This window comes from Octopus bimaculoides, chromosome 11 (genome assembly GCF_046866305.1).
Source record: "Octopus bimaculoides isolate indiv1 chromosome 11, ASM4686630v1, whole genome shotgun sequence".
In the NCBI taxonomy this organism is placed as follows: Eukaryota; Metazoa; Mollusca; class Cephalopoda; order Octopoda; family Octopodidae; genus Octopus; species Octopus bimaculoides.
In genome coordinates this window covers 34,404,743-34,427,560 of record NC_142938.1, presented here as the reverse complement: position 1 = coordinate 34,427,560, position 22,818 = coordinate 34,404,743, and the positions used below count along the sequence as shown (strand labels likewise).

Sequence of the window (22,818 nt, the reverse complement as noted above, 5' to 3'; positions counted from 1 at the left end):
GATACCATACCTTACACTAAAACAAATAAACCTAACAACAAATATAAGAAACAAGATGTCTTCTGGTACAACCCAATCTAGGGATCACATGTCTTATCAAGGATCACAAAGGAGTTCTTTGCAGCACTAGATCGATGCTTCTTGAAATCTAATAAGTATAGTAAAATATTTAATTGGCACACAGTCAAGGTGTCATATGCCAATTCATCCAACTTAGAGCACCATATATGTATGATAAACAATAGGAAATTAAATCAGCGGTCAAGCAACCTAAACAACAGGCCACCAACCATGGGTGGAGGTCTGTCTAGGAGCTCGATAAACGACAATAACAATAACCATTTAACCCATAATAGTCATGACAACACGACAAACAATACCAACAAACCACGGAAAAATAACAAGAACAAGTGAGCTAGCAGTAAAACCAGACCTAAAACAGGGATGAAAGCTACGGGTGGTACACACATAAAAATGACAGTCAATAACAAATGCTCATGCTGGGACAAAACTAAATGCCCTTTGCAGATCCTCTGAATGTGTTGGAATGTAATGTAAAAATGCACTGTGAACATCAGAGGAGCCCCATATGTGTATATTGGCAGATCTGCTGATATTTTCAAAAATAGATATAGAAACCACATCACCAGCTTCAAAAATGCTAACAAAAGACACTCAACATCACTGGCCGATTTCATCTGGAAACTAAAAGATGGGAAGGTTAGATATGACTTAACTTCGTCAATAGTAAGACATGCAAGTCCATACAACATCCTTTCCAGGAAATGCCAACTATGTTCTAAGGAATTGTTCATACTGTTGACTAAGGATAGGATTATTAATAGATTTTCAGAGAGATTGGTAAGGTGTTTGCACACAAACAAGCATACATTTTCACAGTACAATAGAAATAGGATATAAGGTTTACACATTAACTACAGAAAACACAACAGTTAGATAATCTAAACACCCACCACCAAGCAAAAACATCCCGCAAGACAACCTTGGAACCTACTCCACTGAATAACCTGATGGGTCTGCTATGCCATGTAAAGTGAACATTAATACTGACTGTACACTGTCCTGATTACATATAGTTTTGTCCTTGCAAACTGAGTTAGAAACAAAGAAAGAATATACCAATCATTATCATCATCATCATCGTTTAACGTCCGCTTTCCATGCTAGCATGGGTTGGACGATTTGACTGAGGACTGGTGAAACCGGATGGCAACACCAGGCTCCAATCTAATCTGGCAGAGTTTCTACAGCTGGATGCCCTTCCTAACGCCAACCACTCAGAGAGTGTAGTGGGTGCTTTTACGTGTCACCCGCACGAAGGCCAGTCAGGCGGTACTGGCAACGGCCACACTCAAAATGGTGTATTTTATGTGCCACCCGCACAAGAGCCAGTCCAGGGGCACTGGCAACGATTTCGCTCGAAAATCATACGAAGGCCAGTCAGGCGGTACTGGCAATGGCCACGCTCAAAATGATGCATCTTATGTGCCAACCGCACAAGAGCCAGTCCAGGAGCACTGGCAACGATCTCACTTGGCTTGCCGGGTCTTCTCACGCACAGCACATTTCCAAAGGTCTCGGTCAGTAGTCATTGCCTCGGTGAGGCCCAATGTTCGAAGGTCTTGCCTCACCACCTCAGCCCAGGTCTTCCTGGGCCTACCTCTTCCACGGGTTCCCTCAGCTGTTAGGGTGTGGCACTTTTTCACGCAGCTATCCTCATCCATTCTCACCACATGTCCATACCAGCGCAATCGTCTCTCTTGCACACCACAACTGATGCTTCTTATGTTCAGCTTTTCTCTCAAGATACTTACACTCTGACGGGTATGCACACTGACATTACACATCCAACGGAGTATACTGGCTGCATTCCTTGCGAGCTTACGCATGTCCTCAGCAGTTACAGCCCATGTTTCACTGCCATGTAGCATGGCTGTTCGTACACATGCGTTATACAGTCTGCCTTTTACTCTGAGTGAGAGTCCCTTTGTCGCCAGCAGAGGTAAGAGCTCTCTAAACTTTGCCCAGGCTATTCTTATTCTAGCAGCTACACTTTCAGCGTACCCACCCCCACTACTAACTTGGTCACTCAGATAGCGGAAGCTATCGACTACCTCTAGTTTTTCTCCCTGGAATGAGATAGAAGTTGTTTCCTGTTTGTTTACAGTGTTTATTGCACCTGAACATCTGCCACATACAAAAACTAACTTCCTAATTAACCTGCCTTTGATATTGCTGCACCTCTTATGTGTCCATAGCTTGCACCGGGTACATCTTATAGAGTTATTACCTACTCCTTTTATACATACTGAGCAGGGCCATCTACCTGAAGGGGTTTGTGTTTTATCTACCTTCCTACTTATTAAGGATTTTGGTTTTAGCTAGGTTGACTCTAAGGCTCTTCGATTCTAGTCCTTGCTTCCACACCTGAAACTTCTCCTCTAGTTCTGATAGTAACTCAGCAATTAGTGCAAGGTCATCAGCATAGAGGAGCTCCCAGGGGCAACCTGTCTTGAATTCCTCTGTGATTGCCTGGAGGACTATGATAAATAGGAGGGGGCTTGCATAAAAAAATGGCTAACTCCCCACCACGGTATGATATGTGTAATATATTATATGTTGTAAGTTGTATGTTATTGTGCCTGCGAATGTTATAAGTTATAGACAGCTCACCCCAATGTATGTACATCCTTATATTTCCATTTTATACAATATGTATTGTGATTATTGTCTGCTTATATATGTAACCATGGGAGTGAGTCTGTGTGACACTGACATATATTAATGTGAAAATACAGCTATGTACATGCATGTATAAATATATTTATATATTTGTATGGGTCCGTGCATGGAAGAGTAAATAAATATTTAGATACACTCCAGGAGATGCAACTACACACCTGAAAGATAGATATTTACATGTAGGCCCCTGTGTGCAGATAGATATATAGATGCACAGAGATAAATGAATATGAATGGGTCTATGTGCATATGTAGATACTTAAATACGGGACTCTGTATGTGAATATAATATAGACACACACACTTATATCATCATTATCGTCATTTAACATCCGCTTTCCATGCAGGCATGGGTTAGACAGTTTGACTGAGAACTGGCGAGCCAGAAGGCTGCACCAGGCTCCAATCTGATCGTGCAAAATTTCTACAGCTGGATGCCCTTCCTAACGCTAACCACTCTGAGAGTGTAGTTGGTGCTTTTATATACCACCAGCATGAGGGCCAGTCAGGGGGTACTGGCAACGACCATGCTCAAATGGTGTATTTTATGTGCCACCTGCACAGGAGCCAGTCCAGCGGCACTGGCAATGACCATGCTCGAATGCTGTTTTCCACGTGCCTCTGGCACAGGTGCTAGTGAGGCAACGTTGGCAACGACCATGCTTGAATGGTGCTCTTTATATGTCACTGGCACGGGAGCCAGTCAGTGGCCCTGGCAACGATCATTCTCAGATGGTGCTTTGAATGTTCCACTGGCACAGGTGCCAATCAGGCGGTACTGTCATCAGTCACGTCTGTGATTTTGATTTTGATTTTATGTATGTATATGGAGATATGTATATGTACATGTGTCTGTATGTATGTAAATATGTATGTGTTTGGCATGTGTCAACACACCACTAAATACATGTTTGTGTGTGCATCTATGTATATACACAAATACATGGGTACATGTGAGTGTGAATTCTGGTGAGTTTGATGTGTGTCAACCCACCGCCAAGTACATGTATGTGAATGCATCTATGTATATATACAAATATCTCTGTATGTGTGAGTGTGCCCATCAAATCATTCCCCTAACACACCAGCTCAGTCATCCATAAGTGACTGTAGATTCTGCTACACAGCAAGGAGTCAGATACCACTTATCTATGAACATTATGGTTGTTTCTGGCCATTTTAAATGACTTCCCATTGGTGACACAAGTGAGTATGTGTACATCTATATATGTGTTCATGTCTACAAATGTATACACATCCTTCTCCTTTTTAACTTTCAGGTCTTATCATTTGACAGGTTTTACTTTCTATCCTATATTATAAAAATTTAATTTATATGTAGCCAGACCCATCTTCAGGTTAGAACCCCAGAATTATTCTACTTTCCACCAGTGTACCCACATACTATGAGAGAGTATAGTATGTCTAGAGGAACTCAGTATATGTAGCAGGGTATCTTTTAGACTGAACATCTGAGGTGACAGACTGCACCTATTGGTGCAACATAACTAGATGCACAATATCCTACCTGTAAGGAACAGGTGCAGGATGGGTTAAAACAATCATTGCATTGAATAAAGATTTGTACCAAATCCATTTTCCATTTCCCTTATCACTTATATCTCATATATATATATATATATATATATATATATATATATATATATAGATAGATAGATAGATAGATAGATTTCTTTATTAGCCACACAGGGCTGGACACAGATGGGACAAATACAATGTCGAAGGGGGCGAAAACAAAGTAAAAAAAAACAAACAAACGTAGGGACAACGATTAAAAGGGATCAAAATCATTTGGGATATATACAAAAATTAAAATAATACAAAAAGTTTCGAAGAAATGGGGAGGTTTATCTGTGGAAAGAAAAACCTACGAAAAGACCACAGTAACCTCGGGCAATAATGTTACGTGTTAATAGATTTATTTACACAAAGTAAGTAACTCTCTGCTTTAAAATTTTTTCCGTTTCATAGGATCTTGTTCAAGGTGGCTTCGTCATTTATACATGCCATCCTTGCTACATTCACCCATCTTTTTTGGAAACATTCATTAGACAACACTTTCCTCACTACTCTCACCTTCGTTTTCAAGTGATACTTGAAAAGGTTGATGAGAGATTGACCAGAGAGGAAAGTGTTTGTCTCTAATCCATTCAGATGCGTCCACCAGATACATTCTTTCGCCATAGCCACAAGTACGATAAAAACAGCTCTTCCTTCCCGTTTAAAGGAAGGAGGCGTGACGATATCGACGATAGACTCAGTTGATAAACCAACTTGTCCCGCACATGACAGCAGTCGTTCGACATAAGCCCACAGGTCGGAAATGGTTGGACACTACACGAGTGCGTGCAGAACGGTCTCGTCACTCTGACTGCATCTCGGGCAGGTCGGCCCCGTGTTTCTTGAACCATGTCTGTAGAGCTTATCCCGAATGGGTAGCGTTCCTTGGTAGCACTGCCAGGCCAGGGATCTCTGGAAGTTATCCATAGGTCCCGGCCCGAAAGTTGTCTTGAACAGGCGGGTCAGGTATTCCTCATCGACGCCCAGGTTCGCCCCGAGATCGTCATCGTACCTCCCTTCCACTAATCCCCTATAGAATGCATTTGTTGTGATGCAGTCGCTCAAGGTCAACCTGGGACAGCAGAGTTGCTGGAGAGCAACACGACACTCACAGTGCCATTCGCCCTTCCTCAGCCTCTTCTTGATCTATGACTGCAGCTCGGTCATGGAGATGAGCTGTGGGAAAGCGCGCCGCACAAACGGCGACCACACCTGCTCACCGTCGTCTATGTAGAGCCGGAGATGTTGCAGTCTCAGTGCATGTCTGCGCATCATCGACCATGGCATACCCAGCCCTCCTCTCAGCGGGTGTTGGCAGCAAATGGATCGCCTGACCATCGGAACGCTTCCTTTCCACAAAAGGATGTGTTCCAGCCTGGTGATGGTAGGGTCGGGACAAGGTATGACAATCAGGCGGTAGTTGATGACGGACGCGATGTACATGTTCACGACCTCTACCCGACCTTTTAGGGACAGCTTCCTCTCGGCCCATTGCCGGGCTAGAGTGACCACCCTATTCGTTATCTCATCCCAGTTCTTCTCCGTTTGCAGGTCCGGACCAAACCAGACTCCGAGCAACTTGACTGGCCTGTCCGTCCAGCGTCCTACTACTGAGGCGCTGCCGGACGGTATGGGCTTGCTTCTCCAGGTGCCTAGCCGCAAGCCTACCGACTTTTCCCGGTTGATTTTTGCTCCCGTCACTGCTTCGTAATCTTTCAGTGTCTCGCCAACCAGCTTGATGTGCTTGTGGCTAGACGCTATGACGGTGACATCGTCTGCGTATGCCGACATGCTCGTCCCACACCCCAGTTCTCGCGGGATGCCCCTCAGCGTCGCCAGCTTCTGCAGCAGTGGCTCGAGAGTCAATACGTACAGAAGCAACAAGAGTGGGCATCCCTGACAGACCAGACGTGCAATGTGGAAAGGTCTTGATAGATGCCCATTGACGCGAATTACCGAACGGATGCCTCTATACAAGGCAGCCATCCAGCCGCAGAAAACGGGACCAAAACCGGCTGCTACGAGGACAGCCTCCAAGTATCGATGGTCTACCTTATTGAAAGCTTTTGATTGATCTAAATTGATCAGGGCCCCACCCATGCCAGGTTCCTTAACTACCCTGTCTACGATGTAGCACATCAGATAGCGGTTGTCATGGATGCTCCGGCCTGGCACGGTGCATGCATGTGCCTTGTCGACCAGTTTTTCGATGACAAGTGCCAACCTCTTGGTTAACACCTTGGCCAAATTTTTAGGTCTGCATTGAGCAGAGTGATGGGCCTAAAGTTATCTATTACGTCCCCCTTGTTTGGATTTTTCTTCAGCAGCATTACGGTTCCTCGGCTCACAAAACTGGGAATGCTCCCGTTCTGCTGCCAGTTGCAGTACACTGCTGCCAAGACGTCTCCAAACAAGTCTGGCATACAGTTGTAAAGCTCATAGGGCAGACCATCCAAACCCGGCGATTTGACCCTCGAGCACCCTGCCATCGCGTCCCTCACTTCCGCTGCTGTGATAACACCTTCACAGCACTGTGCCTCTCTTACCGAGAGTTGTGGCAGGCTGTGCAGGTAGGCACTGAAGTCCACCCTGCCTTCTCGCTCGCCACTCGTCCCGAACAGTGGGGTAAAATGCTGCTGAAATCCTTCGCACATCTTGCTCGGCTCGAGCAATTTGCGCCCCTGTTCGTCTACCTGAGACCGAATGGTGGCTTTGTTGCCCTGCTGCACCTCCGCCACCTCGGCCTCTCACGCAGCTCCAACACCTTCATTCCTTAGAGCACATATCCTTGCCCTGACAGCACATCCTTCATGTTTGGCGTTGAAGTGTTGGTCAAGGGTCAACCTCGCCGCCAAAACATTGGATGTGATGCTGCTTGCTATAGCCTCTTCTAACTTCTTCACTAGCTCACCCTCTACTCTGTTTCTATCTACGGCTAGTGCCTTGGTATATCTAAGTGCTTCAGCTTTGACTGTTCTCTTGAGGGCAAACCACCATTTGTTGTTGATGATGGCTCCCATCAAAGCCCTCTTTACTAATGTGCTAATTCAGTCTCTGAAAACCTGTCTCGACGGGAAAGACGCATTTAGTTTCCAGTAACCGGGACCCTGCCTATGTGCCTTATCTAAGTCTAGCGTACACGTCATGAGTTTGTGATCCGTGTAGCTGACTGTGTGGAATTGTGGACATCCTAAGCTATCCCTATCTATTGTCCTACACAGTATCCTATCTAGATATGATCTCGACGACCCAATGTGGTTGCTCCATGTCCACATTGGCACATTTGGGTGGTCGAGTCGGTACCTGTCAGACAGTTGAAAGCATCTGAGCAGGTCTCTGAGGCATTTGCATCCCCTTCTATTGTTGTCTCTCCCCACGTAGTCTAGATGCGTGTCCAAGGTAGCATTCCAATCCCCCACTAAAAGTAAAGGACGAGACGTTCCCAGAAATACTTCTAGACATTGAAAGAAATCCGGCCGACCTGTTAAAGGTGGTACATAGACTGCTAGGAGTCAAAAAGCAGGACAACCAGTCTACCCTCCGGGTCTACGAATATTGTCTTGACTTCGAGATCCAGACTCTTGCAAAAAAGTACCGCCATGCCACTACCGCCCATCCTCGGCAGACAGGGAGAAAAAGAAATGTTAAACTGTCCGCCAAACATGGACTTTAGGGCCCATGGCTCATGGAGTCTGGTCTCACTTATGGCTATGATTCCCAAATTATGTGACTTTATGTCATTTAAGAGGTACCCTTGTTTCCAAGGAGACCCCAAACCACGCGCATTCACAGAACCAATCTTGATCATGATCATGAGTTGTGTGCTTTAAAACACAAAACGAAAGGAACAGAGAGTTACTTACTGTTCGAAAGTTTTGTCTCTTCCTTTGATTTTTCATCAAGGAGGCTGTAGTAAAGTTTTTTGCATAAATATTTCTGGCAGTCCCCTACCACATTGGGATAGAGAAATTTTATCGTGTGGTGCAATGTTGGTGTGATGTGGTAAATTTTTATGTGTTCTGGTGGTGTTGTGTATGGGTGGGTGTTTGTTTTAATGTCGTTTTGTGTAATGTTTGTTTTTGAGTTGATGTAGGCGTCTGTGTGTGTTTCTGTCAGTGGTTGTGTTGCTGTTTTCGTTGGTGTTGGTTGTTGGTTATTTGTGTGAGGTGTATGCGATGTGGGGGAGGGGGAATCAGTCTTTGAATTTTCTTTTCGTTTTTCTGTTTCTTCGTTTGTTGTTCTTGCAGTAGTTGTAGTCTTCTCGGTTGTTGATGATGCTGGTATTTCTTTTGTTGTTTTTTGTGTTGAAGGTGGTGTGGGCAGCAAGGTTTTTTTTACAAGTTTTGGTAGTTGTTGTTGTTGTTGTTGGTTTTTTACGGCAGCTGGGAAATCCTTTTTGAGGTGTGTCTCGCTGTCGCATAAATAACAGCAAGGCCGCCTGACCTCCACCACTACATACAATTTTTGTTCAGGTGATAAGCGTATGTATGTTGGTATTTTGCTTATTGAGTCCTCATTAATTTGGAACAGGATTTGCAGTGTCTTTCCGACCTAGTTCTGCTGTTCCGAGACAGTAATTTGGAGGATGTTTATGTCCTCCATTTCGACACATATGACCGATAGTATCCATAGTGTGTCTATCATAGGCGGGACATTTTTGATAGTAACTTTTGTTACCCTCTGCCTAAGGCAACTAGGTATCATGATGATATCTTGTGTATGAAGAGTTAGTGTTGAAAATTGTTTTGCTAATTCTTCATTTCAAAATATTACTTGAACTTGGGCAAATTTATGCCACCAAGCAACATAATCTTTATGTGACCATACAGGGCGTAAGCATTTTTCTATTTTGTCTGTGTTGGCTTGTTCTGGTCGTCTTGACTGTGCGTTTATTACTTTGTATATGATTGTTTTTTTTGTTCGTGTTTTCTAGTGTTTGTTGAGGTATGTTTAGTTGTACCTCATTATTTTCTTTCGTAATCAAATTTCTTGTGTCTTTTATTTGCTGTGTAGTAAAAGATACTATTGTCATTTTTGTTTCAATGCTTCTGCGAAGTTTGTTTTTATTTTGTTATTGTTGTTGTTGGTGGTGGTGGTGCTGGTGTTGATGGCAGATGTGGCAGTTGTGGTTGTATTAGTGGTGTTGTTGGTAGTTGTGATGCTAATGGTTGTGACAGAGGTTGCTGTTGTAGCAGTTCAATGACTTTTTTTTCCAGTATTGTTGTCACTTTTATGTGAAGCGGGGAGGGATGGAAAATTTTCTTCCGAATTTGAAAAGAATTCAGCAATTTGTTTGGCGATTTTAATTTTTTCTTTCTCTCCTTCAGTTGTTGGGGTTGAAGGAATTGTTGTTGTTGTTGTTATTGTCGTTCTTGGTGGAGGTGGTGGTGCTGGTGGCAGCAGAAATTGTTGAAGTGGTGTTGACGGCAGAGACTTTGGTGGCGGTGTTGGTAGATGGTCTTGTGACCTTGGTTTTGTTGTTGTTGCTGGTGGTGGCGGTGTTAGCGTTCATGCTTACACTGACACCTGTTTGTGTGCTACTTCTCCCTTTCTTCCCTCCTTCATGAAGCTGTGGTGAAGGCAGTGTAGGGAAATTAATGTCAAACGAGTAGCCAAACAGACCGGCATTCGTTATAGGATTGTCTTCATGGCTTGAAGACGCCATCCTCAAAACAAAAATGGCTAAGAAAGTTGAAAACAATTTTACAAAATCGGGAAATACGCCACACAGGGCAGATTTCTTGTGTAAACAAATTGCACAACCGAATGTATCAGTTGTTTCACAACTTTTATACAAAAAATATGATCCAAAATCAAACTTTTTAAAGCAATAAAAGGAAAACTTACACAGAGCTGATGTGTCTACCGTCCATCCATAGAGATAGATAGATAGATAGATAGATAGATAGATAGATAGATAGATAGATAGATAGATAGATAGATAGATAGATAGAGAGAGAGATAGTTCACAGATGAGATACAGACATTCTCTATATAAAAGACACTAAGTAGTGTTCAAAAGATTCAAACTTAGACTCCAGTGTCTTTACAGAGAATCATTCCATGAGGTGAAGAAAGGCTATAAGAGGGATCGAGTTGAGTGGATATAGAGGCAATTATGGGGAGAAGCAAATTAGACATCAGATATATTAAATATATTAAGTACACAAATACAATATATATATATATATATATATATATATATATATATATATATATATATATATATATATATATACATGCAAAACGAGAGAAAGCAAAAGATGGAAACTTTCAGATGATGAATTTATATGTAAATATATGTTTTTATATAAATGGGTCCAACTTACACAGAGTACATACAACAGAGAAATTTAAAGGGGTGGAAGAAAGGTATTATAAGTCCAACAGCTGTTTCTCGTGGCTTGGTGATCCATAATAATGTTGGTAGATTTAGTCCATCATAAAATTTTGCTGTATGAATGCATTTAACATAGGATGAGATGAACTTCTGTCTTCTTTGAACTTATCTGCGTTAAGATCTGAAATGTAAGATCTTCTCTACCCTGAAAACAGAGGCTCATCTCATCCTATGTTAAATGCATCCATACGGCCACATTTTGTGATGGACTGAATTGGCCAACATTATTGTAGATTGCTGAGTTCCCAGGTGTAGGTTTTTTGACAAACTCTTGAAGTTCTTGTCAACGACTCTTTGCTGTTATTCAGGGAGTAGATTCTTCTGTAGTGAAGTTGTACCAGAATCCCTCCAAAAGATGGCATAAACAGTGAGATGGACTTTTGAAAATATGAATTAGTAGTATCAAGTCAAATTTTGTATCAATATCTGTCTTTGCATATGTGGTAACTGTTTTTAGAATTATGTCAGATATTTGTGTTTGTTGATCTTGATCAAATTTTGTTTGCAATGCTGTCAATTCAATGATTGGAGCCATCTCAACATATCCAAGGTGAAGCTCTCAAGTGGAAGTATTCAGATATTACACAGACAAACACATTTCTAAATAAGCCCATGTTGATATGTGTAAGTCATTTGAAATATCTGAATACAGTATAATCATATTATTTATTACATGGAAAAATGCGAGCAAGAGAAATAATATTCTTAAGTTTATAAACCTGGAAAATTACTGGACACTTGGAAAAGTTCAGGACAACTTATTACATCTGGTGAAGTACAGAACAAGAAAGTTTTTACTTAAAATATTGCAGCTAAGGATAAAATTTCAAATAAAATATTTAGATTTAGAAAATATTAGCTTTTATTAAAACTAAAAATTTTATTAAAAGTTATTACTTCTATTTGTTATTACTTGTTACTTCTATTAAAAATAAAAAATAACTCAAGTAAAATATTTTTCGCACATTAAAAAAATTCATTTTTTTAATTAGTAATTAATAATTAGAAATTTGAAAATAGGTTATAAAAAATAATAGTGGTACATAATTAGTACAATAAATAAAATAATACAAAAATTAGTTATATATTACAGTAAAATCTACCTATAACAACAAATTCACAAGTTATTGCCAAGTCTTCACATTTTTAGTCTTGACCCAATGCCTATTTTTTACATAATGAATTTGCCTACATTATATATACTATTCTACTTTGCATAAAGCTTTAGCTATATTGGCTCTCGTTTTTTAAGTATTCTAATGTGTCAACATTTTAACAAAATGATGGTACCTTTTTTTAATTATAATGTTACTTTGTAAATTAAAATCAAATAATTTTTAATATTCAGATTTTATCCTTAGCTGCAATATTTTAGGTAAAAATTTTCTTCTTCTGTACTTCACCAGATGTAATAAGTTGTCCTGAACTTTTCCAAGTGTAACAACTTGTCCTGTAATTTTCCAGGTTTACAATCTTAAGAATATTATTTCTCTTGCTGACATTTTCCTATGTAATCCATATTTTTTCCAGGCTATGCTATTATGCTAATTAATAATGTGTCAATTAGTGGTGTCATTGATAATTTTTTCCTTACCTCAATGACACTGGTGACATATATTAAAAGTCCCCTTATATAGAACTGTATTCATAAAAAAGTATAGAACTTTATTATGACCCTCAAATTTGAGAAACAAACACTCACAACTTTTTCTTTTAAGACTACATTGCATGAGATTCATACTATGAAATTCCTTGAATTGAGCTCTATCATTTAAGCTTAATTAATATATAGTTTGTTTTTAAAATAAAAAAGTTTATACTTAAATCCAATTTTTTGCCTTATATTTTTTCCATGATCTTTTACCTCACAACTTTTTTGATACAAATGTTTGTTTAATGGGAACAAAACTATGAAAGTTTTCAGGTTTTCTTCTATCATTGAAGCTAAGATAAATATATTTTACTTTTAAAATAAAAAAAGTTATTTAGATCTAAACTTGTTTGGTGGCATTACTTACTCTCACTATAATGTTGCTACAAATTTTGATGTAAGCTTTTTTCTACTGGATCAAATCTCAATTTTTTAATGCCAAAATGTAGCTAGGGACCAGTACTCTTCAAAAATGTTTACAGTTTTCAATTTGGTTAAGAACTGAATTAGCGACAAGCTCTGAAAGATGCATGTGAGTAAATTGTGGCCTTAAGAATATTTTTCAATTACTACCGTAGTTGAATGATGAAATCCAAGTTTGTCAGTCAAAGACAGTTATTTCTGAATGAGAAAGTGTTCTTGATGACTACATTTAATGTCTGATTCTTATTTTTTAAGTATTAAACTTTTATCATATTTTATCAATATATTTATAGACTTGTATTTTTTTTATTTTTTTCAGATTTTATGAGCATGAATTTTTTTGGTTGGTTGTTGAGAAATTCTGGAGCTTTTTATATTCAACGTAGCTTTGGAGATAACCAACTTTACTGGGCTGTATTTACAGAATATGTTCAAACACAGATTGCAAATAGTGATAGACCACTTGAGTTTTTTCCAGAGGGAACTAGAAGTAGAACAGCTAAATCTTTGTGTCCTAAATATGGTAATTTTTTGCTTTATTTTATATATCTTTTTTTTCAAATTAAAACAAAATTATGCTTTTTATTCCTTAGCAGAAATAGATCTTCTAAGAATGTAATAATTTTTAATTAAGCTGTCTTTTAATTCAAATTACTGCATATTTAATGTTTTATTGATTTCAAATCCAAAGATCTTAATTGTCTGCTTTTATTTCTTTTCTCACTAAGTAACTGTTTATATTTTATAGGTTTTATAGAGATTTACAGATGATATCAGCTGTTGATGTTGTCATAAATCACAAGTGCTTTAATTTGTGCTGATGGCATTCAAGTTTTACATAAATACTTTGTTTAGTTCTGGATCATAAACTACTCTTTCTTACTCTTGTAATATTAAATATTTACAGATTGTTGATTGTTATCAAAAAATTTCACACCACCCACTGTACCATTCTTTCCAGACTTTTACTTTCTAAATGCTTGAAATCCCCACCATCATTCATTATGTGTGTGTACGTACTTTTATTAAAGCTGCAAAAATCTTCACAAACTGTTACTCAGAGTTTCATGTTTCTGTTTAGAGTTTTATGCTTCCAGACAGTTGTAATGAATACTGAATTAAAACTGTGATGATACATGTATTATAATATGATATAATATAATCCAATTCAACGAACAAGCATTTAAATTTGACTGGGTGGCTGATTTTCAAAACATAACTGTGGTTATGTTGGGTGGCTGGGGCATGTGAAAAATAACAGTAAAATGTGAATACGTTATAAGATCTTGTGTAAAATGGGGGGGGAGTGTATATTCAAAAAATAATTAATAATTAAATTGAATGAATAGGATCGCCAGCTGGTTGTTTGAAAGATGAGATTATAATAGAATATAAATGAAAAACTATGGATGAAAAATTCAATAACGAGCATATGATGCATAGTACATAAATAAATAATGACATATACAGACATATATGCTTACATGTACATACATATATAGACAAAACATACACACATATATGCACATATACTTACATGTACAGATATATATACTTATACATACACATGTATAAATCTACATTGTATATACGTACATAAAAATTTTGCAAGTAAAAGAAAAGAAAAGGAAGGAGAAATGATGATAGTGATATTTGATTCTGTGGGTGAGTTGGGGAAAGAGAAAGTAAAGTAAGGAAGAGGATAGAAAGAATTGAGAGAAAGAGACAAGAAATGAAGAGAGGGGGAAAAGCAATTGGTGTTGGTTATAAGAGGGGAGGGGGAAGTAAGCTGGTAAGTTTATGAATGCTATTGTAATAAATATGTATTGAAGGAAAAGTTTGAAAGTGAGAAATATAGATAGTATAAGGGAAGATACATGGGCTTATATGTGTATCTCAGAGGGTGGTAGAAAGCATGACATATATACTCTTTTTACTCTTTTACTTGTTTCAGTCATTTGACCCCAGGAAAATCGACCCCAGGACTTATTCTTTGGAAGCCTAGTACTTATTCTATCGGTCTCCTTTTGCCGAACCGCTAATTTACAGGGATGTAAACACACTAGCATCGGTTGTCAAGCGATGGTGGAGGGACAAACGCAGACACACAAACACACATACATATATATATATATATATATTTATATATATATATATATATATATATATATATATATACATATATACGACGGGCTTCTTTCAGTTTCCATCTACCAAATCCACTCACAAGGCTTTGGTTGGCCCGAGGCTATAGTAGAAGACACTTGCCCAAGGTGCCACGCAGTGGGACTGAACCCAGAACCATGTGGTTAGTAAGTAAGCTACTTACCACACAGCCACTCCTGCGCCTGAGTAAAAATATATGCAAAAAATATATATATATATATATATATATATATATATATGTCACAAGATGTGAGACTTTGGAATTGCTGGAAAACCGGGAGAGTAACTGTATGACTTCCTTGAAGACAGAAGTGAGGCAGTTGCAGCCAACGGTGCCCTTTCTGAGTAAACTCAAATTCTAAGTGAAACTTATCTTGAGGCCATTATTGTTTTATAATATTTCTGTGAGACATGGTCATTCAGACAGCCTCTGTCACTAGCTATGTTGATGATACAAAATTATCACAGGCAATAAAAAATCACAATGATGTTGTAAGCCTACAACAGGACCTGAATGCAAGTGGGCTGTAGTAAACAATATGCAATTTAATGCAGGAAAATTTGAAGCACTGCACCATCAACTCACAAATGTACCACAGCCTGTATTTATAGGACCCAAAGGCACTGCAATCCCAGAGTCACAGGCAGTGAAAGACTTGGGGATCAGCATGTGCAATGGTGCATCATTTCATATGCACATTACTAAGATGGCATCAAAGTGCAAACAACTGGCATGATAGATACTAAGGTACTTCAAGACAAGAGACCAGAAAGTTATGTTGACCCTACGGAGAACTTTTGCTTTCAGCTATGGTACCACATAGTACCAAACTAACAGCTTAGCTTGAAGCAGTCCAATGCCACTACACTAAAAAGATTGAAACAGTGCAACAGATAAGACACATGTAGAGGCTGAGAAAACTGCGACTTTATTACCTAGAGTGAATGTATGACAGATATGTAATAATCTATATATGGAAAACTTTAGAAGGGCGAGTACCAAAATTCAGCCTTGAATGTTATACAAATGCCAGAACTGGATGCCATTGTATTGTACCAAAGGTACCATCTACTCCATCTAAATGCAGGATGATGTACTGTAATAATCTAGTGTTCAAGGGCTCACAACTGTTCAGTGCCCTGCCACAAAAATTAAGAATTCTACATAATGTGGATGTAGATGTCTTCAAAAAGGAGCTAGACCTCCTCCTTTCATCAATACCAGATGAACCAACAACTCAACATGAGGTACAGATGAGGGCAGAAAAATCAGACTCCTTTATAAACCAAATGGGCCAATAGCTGGGACAAAGGCACTTACAGGAGTGGTGATGTGAAACCCTCCAGCCAGAGGAAATCAGCAAGACTACAGTGGTGCTCCAGCATGACTGTAACTATATGGCTGAACCAAATTAAAGAATATATGTTTGTGTGTGTTATATATGTGTGTATGTTATATATATATATATATATATATATATATATATATATATATATATATATAGGTATTTGTGTTAGGAGAATTTGTTGGATAAATTGGAAAATGGCGATCAGTGATGTGGAGGTACTTGAGAGAAGTGGTTGTAGGAGTGTAGAATTGATGATTCTACAAAGTCGTTGGAGATGGGGTGGACATCTGGTGAGAATGAGTGATGAAAGACCTTCTATGTAACTCTTGTATGGTGAGCAGGAAGATGGTAAGATGCCAGCACATAAACCCAAAATGAGGATCAAGGACTGCCTCAAAATTACTCTGACATAGACAGGAGTTTCAGTTGTTGATTGAGAGAGAGCGGCACAAGACTGAAATGGATGGAGAAAAAGAGTGCTCAGTGGTTGTTTGAAGTTTGAAAGAGAGAGAATGAAGCACGAGAAGATCAAGAGAAGGCTGAGAAATAATGAACCCGTGGAAAACAAGGAAGTGTTGCTTTTTATGTGTGTGATTTGTGGGAGGAAATGTTTGAGACATGCAGGCCTGGTCAGCCATCAGAGAACTTACAGGAATCAACCCATTTGTAAACTGTAATACATCTATTATTTACAACAGAGCATGTGCAACCTGTGAAAAGGTGTGCCTTTCAGTTGACGGATCGAAAAGGCATGTCTAAAGACTTCATATTGTGGCACTTGTTCTCTCTGCCTTCCAACACAGCTGTGCATTATGCAATAGAATGTGCAAATCTCTGGTCAGACTCAAGAGTCACACAAGGGCCTCCTTTTGCATCATCAATGACTCATTTCAATATTTACATATACTAGCTGGACCTGTGAAAAATTCACGGAGAACAAAAAATGTAAGCATCTGTAAATTGTGCTGGTGCCATGAGAAATGTTTCTGTATTGTGACAGTTACAGAATATAGAAAGAAGTGTAAAACCGATAACTATGTAATCCAACCAGAATATCTCAGTTACACAAAAGTAAACAGAATTACTATTTAGCCTTAAAATACATTGTACATATTCAAGGAACCTCCTTGGTTTAGTGGTACGGAATGGTCAAGCAGCTACTTCAGGACCCAGTCATAATACAATAAGGGCTGTGTGAGGCAGCTTTTGCCTGGACAGAAGCCATGCTGAGTTATCGTTCAGCAAGTGATTTTCTTCTAGGAATGTAATTTGTTTCTTTCTGATGATTCATTCCATGACTTTGCTAATATTTGAAGTCAGAGAGATGGGTCTGTAGTTCCCAGCCTCTGCTCTGCTTCCATCTTTATGGATAGGGCATACTATGCCTTCTTTCAGCTTTTTGGGAAGTTTACCATTTGCAAGGAAACTCTGGAAGAGTATCTGAAGTGTTCAGAGAATAACTGGGAAACCATCATGCAGTAGTAGGCAGAGGTAGAAGCACTCTTGTTGAGTGGGATGTACTGTGTATACTCGGACAAGGCAAGTGTCAAACTTAATGCCAGGGTATCCATGAACATTTTGACCTGCTTTCCTTGGAGTCCATTGTTTTCCATTCCAAGTGTAGTACGATGGAATCTGTGGATGCAACAAGGTTTGAGCGAATGGATCCACTTGACAGAGCTTGAAGAATGCAGTGAGTGTTCTGTCCTTTGGTTGCTCTGCCAACAGAGAAGCATTAGCATCGGTGAAGTACACTCTTTGACCGTTTTCCAGGTGCACTGCAAGCTGTTGAACGGCGAGGTGTCGTTGGTGAAGTGGAAAGCCAAAGATGCACCAGAAAGCCTCGTTGCTACTTATGTAGCATCCCACCTGATAGTGCATCAACTCATCCTGGCAGTATTCTTGTTGAAGTCCAAACATTGCAGCATTAGAACCCTTGTTCACATACTTGCAAACATACTTGATGGACTTAACAGAGTTGCAAAACTCAACGTTAATGTGGGCATTGAAAATCTTTGACAGAAGTGGGCAGTAGGGAACAATCCATCTATTATCAACCTTGTGCTGTCCGATAGTTGCCGTCTTGTGGTTTTCTCGGTCTGTATGATGGATACCCATCAGCACCTGTCTGAGTTTGTTGTAGGAACTTCCTTGGAAACTTTTTTGAACATACTCTGTCTTTCAAACATGGTGAGTTAATGTTGAATCCACGCCCACATGGACCATGCACCATGTTTGCTTTAACTATGTCGATAGTACTTTGTCTAAAGCTGGATCAGGAAGTTCTGCAGAGATTATGTTGTCAATGTCAGTTGATTTGATCTTCGTTGAGAGCCAAAGCAGGATATGAGCATGTGGAAGGCCCCTTTTTTGCCATTCGATTGTGTACATGTCACATTTTATGGGTCTGAAGATTTGCCCTTTTTTAGGAGGTCCATGAGAGTAATTAATTTCAGATGGAAAACTCAGGTGAGGAGGTCATGCCTGTCTTTAGGCTTTTGACCAAAGAAGAGTTCGGCCTGAATCTCCTTCCACTTGGGATTACATGTGAAAGTGATGAATAAGTCAGGCCTGCCGTAATGGCGGACAAAGGTCATTGCATCCTGTGTTTTTTCATGCATGTATCAGGGACTTCCAGTGAATGTGGAAGGCAAGATGCAAAGTCTTCCTATGCTTGTTGGAGCAGCATCATTGTTGATGGCATCTCGGAGATGGATGTAGTTGTCAGAGTGCAATTTTTGTTGATGCGATCTGATGAAACACAATCTCTCTGATTCCATTCTTGCACACATATCAACTACAAATTGATGAAACAGATCTCGAGACTGGTGGAGGTGATTACAGGAGTTGTTCCATGTCATAAATCGGAATGAGTAGAAGTCCATGCAGGATACTGGCTTATTGAGATATTCATTACGATTTTGTGGATGTTGCTGTAGTATACCGATGTGGTAGCCATCCTCACCGTAAACAAACAGAAGTGGATACTGAAGTGTATCGTATGATCGGTGTGTTTCTGTAATTCGTTGGAGGGTGGTGTCACGTTGCCTAAGGACAATGTCTCTGGGATTGTGCTGTTCACCGTGAAGGAGTACAGCTATTTCATTGCATGTGGGTGCATTGTAACGGCTTGCATGTTCTGTAGATGGTCTTTTCTGAGCATCTTTGATAACATTGAAATTAGAAGAAGCTTCTGTTTCCAAGGCATACTTGAAGCTGCGTACGTAGCTGTTTTTCTGGTGCAGGTCTTGTAGTTGCATTATCAATTGAAATTTAGTGCCATTGGAAATGGAGTTTCGTCGGGTGGCTTGTTCATGTAAATTACCTACAAAGTACAATTGAAGGAATTGAGGATCTTTATTTTCAGCAGGTTCGCGTGATCCTATCCTATGGTAAACCTGTCCCTGCACTTCGAAAGTTAGCATAAACCCACCTTCTGAAACAACATTAGTGCCGAAAGATGTAATTTGGAATGCACAGTTGTACTTGCGGATGTTATTTAGGAAATGTTTCGACTCTGTATTTGTGCCAGCGTAGAGTGACTTTAACAGCTGTGGTGGATCCTGCAGCGGAGTGGGGGTTAACTTTTCCATTAGTGCAACACATAGCAGGAGTTTCTCTGGACCACTTATTAGCATTGCAGAAAGAGCAAGTGATGGACATATCTCCAATGTTTATATCTGGCTGGCAATCATAATGAAGGTTAGGGTTGTAGCTGAAAGCCTTTAATAACCATTGTGAGCTGCATGGCATTGAAAATCCTCGTCTATGAGCTCTTTATTGAATGGAACTCGGCAGCATAGAATGTCTCTATTGTAATGTGTGGGAAGCTCGCACAGCATCCATGTTGGCAGCATTCCTGAGCAGGTGTATAGTGCGTTCGTTTTTCTTCTCTGCAGCTCGTGCAGCAGCAATTGAGGCGCAATCAGCACTTCACCGAACTTTACGCTGGTGTTGAGTCTCTGCAGCTCATGCAGCAGCAGTTGAGGCAGCATCAGCAGTTCGTCGAAGTGTATGCTGGTCATCTATTTGGAGTGTTCTTGAAGTGGCTGTACGTTCAGCATTTTGTGATCGTCTAATGTCAGTTTCCAATGATGATTCATTTGCCCTTCTGGATCTTTTTTAAAACGGGGGCCACATTTTTCATTAACGAAACACTTTGAAACTTGGAACACTGGTAGAATGTGTCATATAAAACATCTTTTTCTCTTAGTCTTCTTAAAAAAAAAAGAAATCCATAAATTATTCCATGTTAAAGTTGTCGTATTTCTGTAATTTCAACCAATCACTGACGTCCATTCAGCCGATATACATTAAGTGCCGACTACATAAACAAACGATTCTGAAACAATTAACCCTAACCCTAACCCTAACTCTAACCCTAACCCTAACCCTAGGGTTAGGGTTAGGGTTAAAGCAAATTTAAAATGAAAAAAGCAAATAAAACGAAGGTATGGAGATTAAATACGCTTTACATCGCTTAATAAGCCAAAGGAGTAAATGTAAACAACTGAATACTTGTCAGTGATTGGTTGAAATTATCGAAATAAGACAATTTTTTACATGAAATAAATTCGAATACAAAAATATTTTTCTGTTCTATAACACAAAATAGATAAGTATACGAAGTTTGAAAGTCTTTCGGTACCAAAAACACTACGTAAAACATTAATGAAAAATGTGGTCCCCGTTTTAAAAAAGATCCGCCCTTCTTGCTGATGATGTTGCAGCTTTCGCAGTTTTTCGTCCAATTGAAGAAGTCTTTCTTCGGGGCATGATCTAAAATAAGCATGATGAAATGCAGTGAGATACACTGTGAAGTATGAAATATTAATTGAATGGTTATTATGTAAATGTAGATAATTTGCAAACTTGCAACTGCTGCGGTAATAATGAAGTGGTATTAGAACGGTAAATGTGTCCACTAACATGATGTTAGTGTTATGACATGAAAATGGCAACAGTTGTAAAAGGCACGGTGAGAGAAATGGTAATAGGAAAGGAGAAAGTGGTAATGAAATGTTTTGGGAAAGTTATCGTTTGTGTGGACATGAATTTTGGATGTTTTTTGTGAATGTATGTCTGGCCTGCTGTATAGATTGGATAGGGAAAGGGTTAATGAAAGAGCAATTGGATGAATTGATTAGGTTTGTTTATTTATGCTGGTGGTGTCGAAGCTGCCGTTGATGCTGCATATGAGTGTAGGAATGGTTATAGGTAAGTTAGTCGGTGTGCAAGTCCACATGAAGTGACAAGGAAAACAGTATCGTTAAATTTGTATGTGTGCAGTGGTATGCAGTTCAGTAAAAAGTGAAAGAAGTGGGAGTGTTATCGCTCTGTATGAAGTACCCTGTTAGCCTATTGTTAATGAAAGAAATGGAAAAGAATAGAAAATGTAAGAAATGAAGTGAATAAATGTAAAATATTGCTCGGCGCCCGCATTAGGGAAGAAGTATGGAATTATTTTGAAAGAAATGAAAATGTAGAAAGTAGGAGTCGTGACAGGGAATACAAAAAGGAAGGTATTATTGTAGCATAATTTGAATGTCCGTGATGGAATACATATGAATGGGCTGGAAAAGAAAGAAAGAGAATAGTTGGGAGTTGATATGCAGCTATAGTTTGAGACATTAACGGAATTGTTTTGTATTTGTAAGACGTCGGGCTACCACTGAACAGCTATTTGCGAGAAGCTGTTACGTGGTCGCACGCATATCAGTAAGGAGTGGAGAAAGTGGGATTGTTTTCGGTCGTTATCAAGTACCCCTATTGTAAATAAAAGAAATTGAAAAGAGATGAAAATGTAAGAAATTGAGTGAAGCAATGCCAAAGATTGCTCGGCATCCGCATTAGGGAAGAAGTATGGAATAAACGTGAAGGAAGTGAAAATGTGCAAATTAGGATTAGGGAGATGAAACTGAGAAGGAAAGGTATTATTTGTGCATAATTTGAATGTCCGTGATGGTAAACATACTGTGGGGGACAAAAGAGTTTGCAGACCTATTTTTTCTCAATTTCTTTATTAATTTTGCTTTATTTTTTAGTTTCACCTCTTCCATCATTTGCTGGTTGCCATTCTGTTTTTTTTCATTATTACATTTTACGAAAAAACCCAGAATTTAATAATTGTTAAACATTTTCCTCTTTTCAGGTGAGCCAAAAGTTTATGCAGGTAACATAAATTTATTAATAATGGCTAAAGGAAAGATGTTGACAGATAGCGAAAAGGGTGGAATTGTTAAATTACTTGCTGCAAAGAAGTCTACATTAGAAATTTCAAAAATTTTGAAACGAGATCATCGAACTGTGAAACATTTCGTCATTGACGGCAAAGATGGAAGAAAAAAGCACAAAAGTGGCAGACCAAAGGTGACTTCACCACGAGATTTTAGAAAAATCAAGAGGAGTGTGCTAGCAAACCCACACAGCACAAGCAAAGCTATTTTCGACCATGCAGGAGTGTCTGACATCTCTAAAAGGACCCG

The 22,818-nt window shown here is 39.2% G+C and overlaps 1 protein-coding gene across 1 annotated transcript; it reads right to left on the bottom strand.

Annotated features, from left to right (window-relative positions):
- Positions 1-16,512: 16,512 nt before the first annotated feature.
- On the bottom strand, positions 16,513-22,602 carry LOC149133236 (uncharacterized). Its single transcript, XM_089359793.1, has one exon. The coding sequence runs from the start codon at positions 19,969-19,971 to the stop codon at positions 18,958-18,960; it is 1,014 nt and encodes a 337-aa protein (XP_089215919.1). The 5' UTR covers positions 19,972-22,602; the 3' UTR covers positions 16,513-18,957.
- Positions 22,603-22,818: the final 216 nt, after the last annotated feature.

Excerpts from the sequence above, each read along its gene's own strand:
- LOC149133236 (XM_089359793.1), bottom strand. The coding sequence starts at position 19,971 with ATGCTAATAAGTGGTCCAGAGAAACTCCTGCTATGTGTTGCACTAATG.